This window comes from Sinocyclocheilus grahami, unplaced genomic scaffold (genome assembly GCF_001515645.1).
Source record: "Sinocyclocheilus grahami isolate Dianchi unplaced genomic scaffold, SAMN03320097.WGS_v1.1 scaffold1716.1, whole genome shotgun sequence".
In the NCBI taxonomy this organism is placed as follows: Eukaryota; Metazoa; Chordata; class Actinopteri; order Cypriniformes; family Cyprinidae; genus Sinocyclocheilus; species Sinocyclocheilus grahami.
In genome coordinates this window covers 20,677-24,110 of record NW_015506895.1, presented here as the reverse complement: position 1 = coordinate 24,110, position 3,434 = coordinate 20,677, and the positions used below count along the sequence as shown (strand labels likewise).

At 34.3% G+C, this 3,434-nt stretch overlaps 1 protein-coding gene across 2 annotated transcripts in view; it reads left to right on the top strand.

Moving 5' to 3' along the window:
- LOC107572203 (guanylate cyclase soluble subunit alpha-3-like) overlaps window positions 1–1,701 on the top strand; it is a 12,838-nt gene extending 11,137 nt beyond the window's left edge. For both annotated transcript variants that reach the window (XM_016258626.1, XM_016258627.1), the window contains 2 exons: window positions 424–578; window positions 1,001–1,701. In XM_016258626.1, the coding sequence (XP_016114112.1) occupies window positions 424–578; window positions 1,001–1,181 (336 nt within the window). In that variant the 3' untranslated portion in view covers window positions 1,182–1,701. The remainder of the gene's footprint in view (window positions 1–423; window positions 579–1,000) is intronic.
- Window positions 1,702–3,434: the final 1,733 nt, after the last annotated feature.

Sequence of the window (3,434 nt, the reverse complement as noted above, 5' to 3'; positions counted from 1 at the left end):
GTTCAAGCAAGAGTACAGCGCCGACTGCTGTTACCCGGATGAGCCTGTGTTATTAGCTTTTACCGGTTATCATCGAGGGATAGCATACCTCGGAATGTCGTGACTGACCAATCAGAATCAAGTATTCCACAGAGCCGTGTAATAATCTGAGATAACAACCGGCTGGATGTACATTATCCCTTACATAACAAACATTAGTTTTGGAAAAAGGTATATGTTTGTTTAAAGATTTGGTTTGAGTTTCTGAATTATTGTTTAAATGATAAATATATTTTGGAAAACAATTCACATCAGGAGACTTTGAATTTGCTCAGAAATGTTAATATTACGTATGGCTTGCAATAAAGTATAAAAAAAGATTCTTTCTTTTTGAGAAGAAAACAATTTTTTTTAAAGGGAGTCTTTGCTTTGTTTTATTCTCAGATGCGTATCGGGATCCACTCTGGCTCGGTTTTGGCTGGTGTAGTCGGTGTTAAAATGCCCCGCTACTGCCTTTTTGGCAATAACGTCACATTAGCCAACAAGTTTGAGTCCTGTAGCCTACCAAGAAAGATTAACGTCAGTCCCACCACATACAGGTATAAACCAAAACAACTGTCCTGTTTGTTTATTCTGTATTCAGAATTTACTGGCAAGTGTAACTAAATGTTTATTTTATTATTTTACAGTTTTGAATTTTAAGTGAGGGTAAATTTATTTTTAGACGTTATCGAGAGCAACAGTGAGTCAGTTATTGTACAATAAGGTGTGAGTAAAACAACTGCATTTATTTTAAATGAACAAAGAACAGGAACATTTCACCAAATGGATCTGTGTTTTTTATGTTTAAGAAAGAATAACACATGAAGATCTTCCTTATTAAATCATTTCTGGATGAGCCAAAACAAGTACAAGTATTTTAAGTATATTCCACTCTGTTAGAGGTGATTTAGCACTAGCAGTTTTACTGTGTACCTGCATGTGGGTTTTAGGACAATTTGTTACTTCTCTCTCATTTCAGATTGTTAAAAGATTGTCCAGAGTTCACTCTCATCCCCCGGACAAGAGAGGATCTTCCGCCCAACTTCCCTGCTGACATCCCTGGAGTTTGTTACTTCCTCCAGGCTCGCGATCAAATGACAAATGCTGGTTCCACTGGCTGTGCTACAGACGAAACTCAACCCAGTGGATTAAAAACATAAAATCTTTACGACACAAATGCTGGAAACAGTGGGTTAATACTGCCTGTCACTCTGTGTATCTTTTTAGTTGAGCCAGAGGTAGTTTATCATCCAACTGTTGAATGTTGCCAAAAAGCTATCAAATAACACTCATTAGAAGGGTTTCACTGTGCACAGTTTTTGTTCACAGTAGTGTTGGGTTAAAGCCTCAGATTTTTGTTTGGCAGAACATCTTTTGTTTTAATAAAGTATTTAGTTTATTTTGACTTCCTGACTGTATACCAAAAATCTAAAATCAGAGAATGCCATCCACATTTGTATTTATATTATTTAAATGCTAAAGAACCAATAAAGTGAATCATTTATTGTGTATGGGGCAATTAGTATAAATTCAATAGTCTGAATAGAGCACATTTCATTGTAGTGCACCACACAGTGAAGGGGAAGAAAAGCACACAGTAAAGGTTCACATTAGCAGAGTCCGACCACAGTCATCCTTAAAGTAAACATTGTGACTTTTTTGTATTGTAATAGATCTGTAATAAACATGCTTTACTCAAGGTTTGGTTTGTTTAATGTCTCATGTTTCAATGTGACCTGGTCTTTTCATGAAAAGACCACAAAAAGATAACACTGTTGCATTATTCTACATTTTGTTCAGATTTCACGTAACACTGTTCTTCACATAACACGTCCTAACAATGTTTTAACATGTTAAACAGAACAGGGGTCATGTTTTATTTCTTTCTAAAATCTACCAAGCTTAACATACTTCATGAAAAGTAATATGGTAATATATCAGAAGCACAAAACAAAAATAATATGATAAACCTGTCTGTGCCTAAAATACCACATCATGGTGAATTTCATTTAGCTCTACTATATTCAACACTACATATTATTTAATATACACATATATATATATATATATAATGGAATTTTTAAACAAACAGTAATGTAAGTGATAAATTCTGCAATTATCCAGACATGACTGGAGGTAGACCAGAGGTAGATTTACTCTCTTTCTCACTGAGAGAGGCTCATCGATGAACAACATTATCATGAACTCCCTGCGGTTTATCCTTTGTCACCGCACTTCAGTCTCTGCCTTATTTTCCAAATAAATCCCACTCACCCAATAAGAGCTAATCATCCCCCAGAAGGCAGACTGCTCTTTCCGTCTCTCTCTCTCTCTCCATCTGGGCTTAGTGTGAAATGAGGGAGTCCAATCGACAGACCCTTGAAATGCAACACCTGACTTGTTGAAAAAAATGTTAGCCATCGTCGTCATGGTGACGGCAGGGCAAAGAGACAGTGACTTGACGTCAGTAAAATGGGCTCAACTTCAAGCTGAGAGAGAAAAAACAACCAGGCTGATATGATGGCTACAATAAAATGGCTTTTAGGGCCATTTTCAGTGATATTGCTGAAGATAAAACAGAGAGAACGAGTGTCTTCATTGCGTAAAAAAAATCCAAAAGTTATTCCTGTATTTGACTCATACTTAAATAAACTAAACATTCTCCTTTATTAAACACTCAGACACACTTGAAGCTCTAACTTTCTCTTTGCTTAGTCTACATGCTATGCAACGACTAAGGAATGAGATCACTGAACCTGGACTCTTAGCACTTAACAGAAGATATTGTTTGGAATCACAAGAGACCATTAGACACTTTTATTTCTGTTCTTTAAAGGAATATTTCGGGTTCAATGTAAGTTATTTAGCAGCATTTGTGGCATAATGCTGATTATAAAAAAACAAAAACAAAAAAATTCATCCTTCATTTTCAGGTATAATAATGAAAGTAAAAGGGCTGTTTTTGGAGGATTTAAAATGAAATATAATTTAATATTTTGCTTATAAGTTCATAAACGCAAGTTTTTCTGTTAAAACTTATTTGAACAGTAAAACTTTTTAAATCATTCAGTCATTTTAAACAAATAATTTCTTTTTTTATATAACCTTTTTTTGACCACACTAAAACCATGTTAACACACACATGGTTAACAAATGCTTACAGATTGACCTCATTCACTTAGATTGCAATTGCCTTCCCAGATTATTTTTATTTTATTTTATTTTGTAAAAAATGAATGTTTTGGTTTGGATTTAAATTTTTTACTGGAGTTCGTTTTAAAAATGAACATAAGCAGTACAGAACATACAGCACATATGTTAGAAAATAAATAGATAAATAAATACATAAAATAAATAAACATGCATAAACTCAACTTAAATGAAAGTGAGAAATGTTGCATGGCAACTGGTTA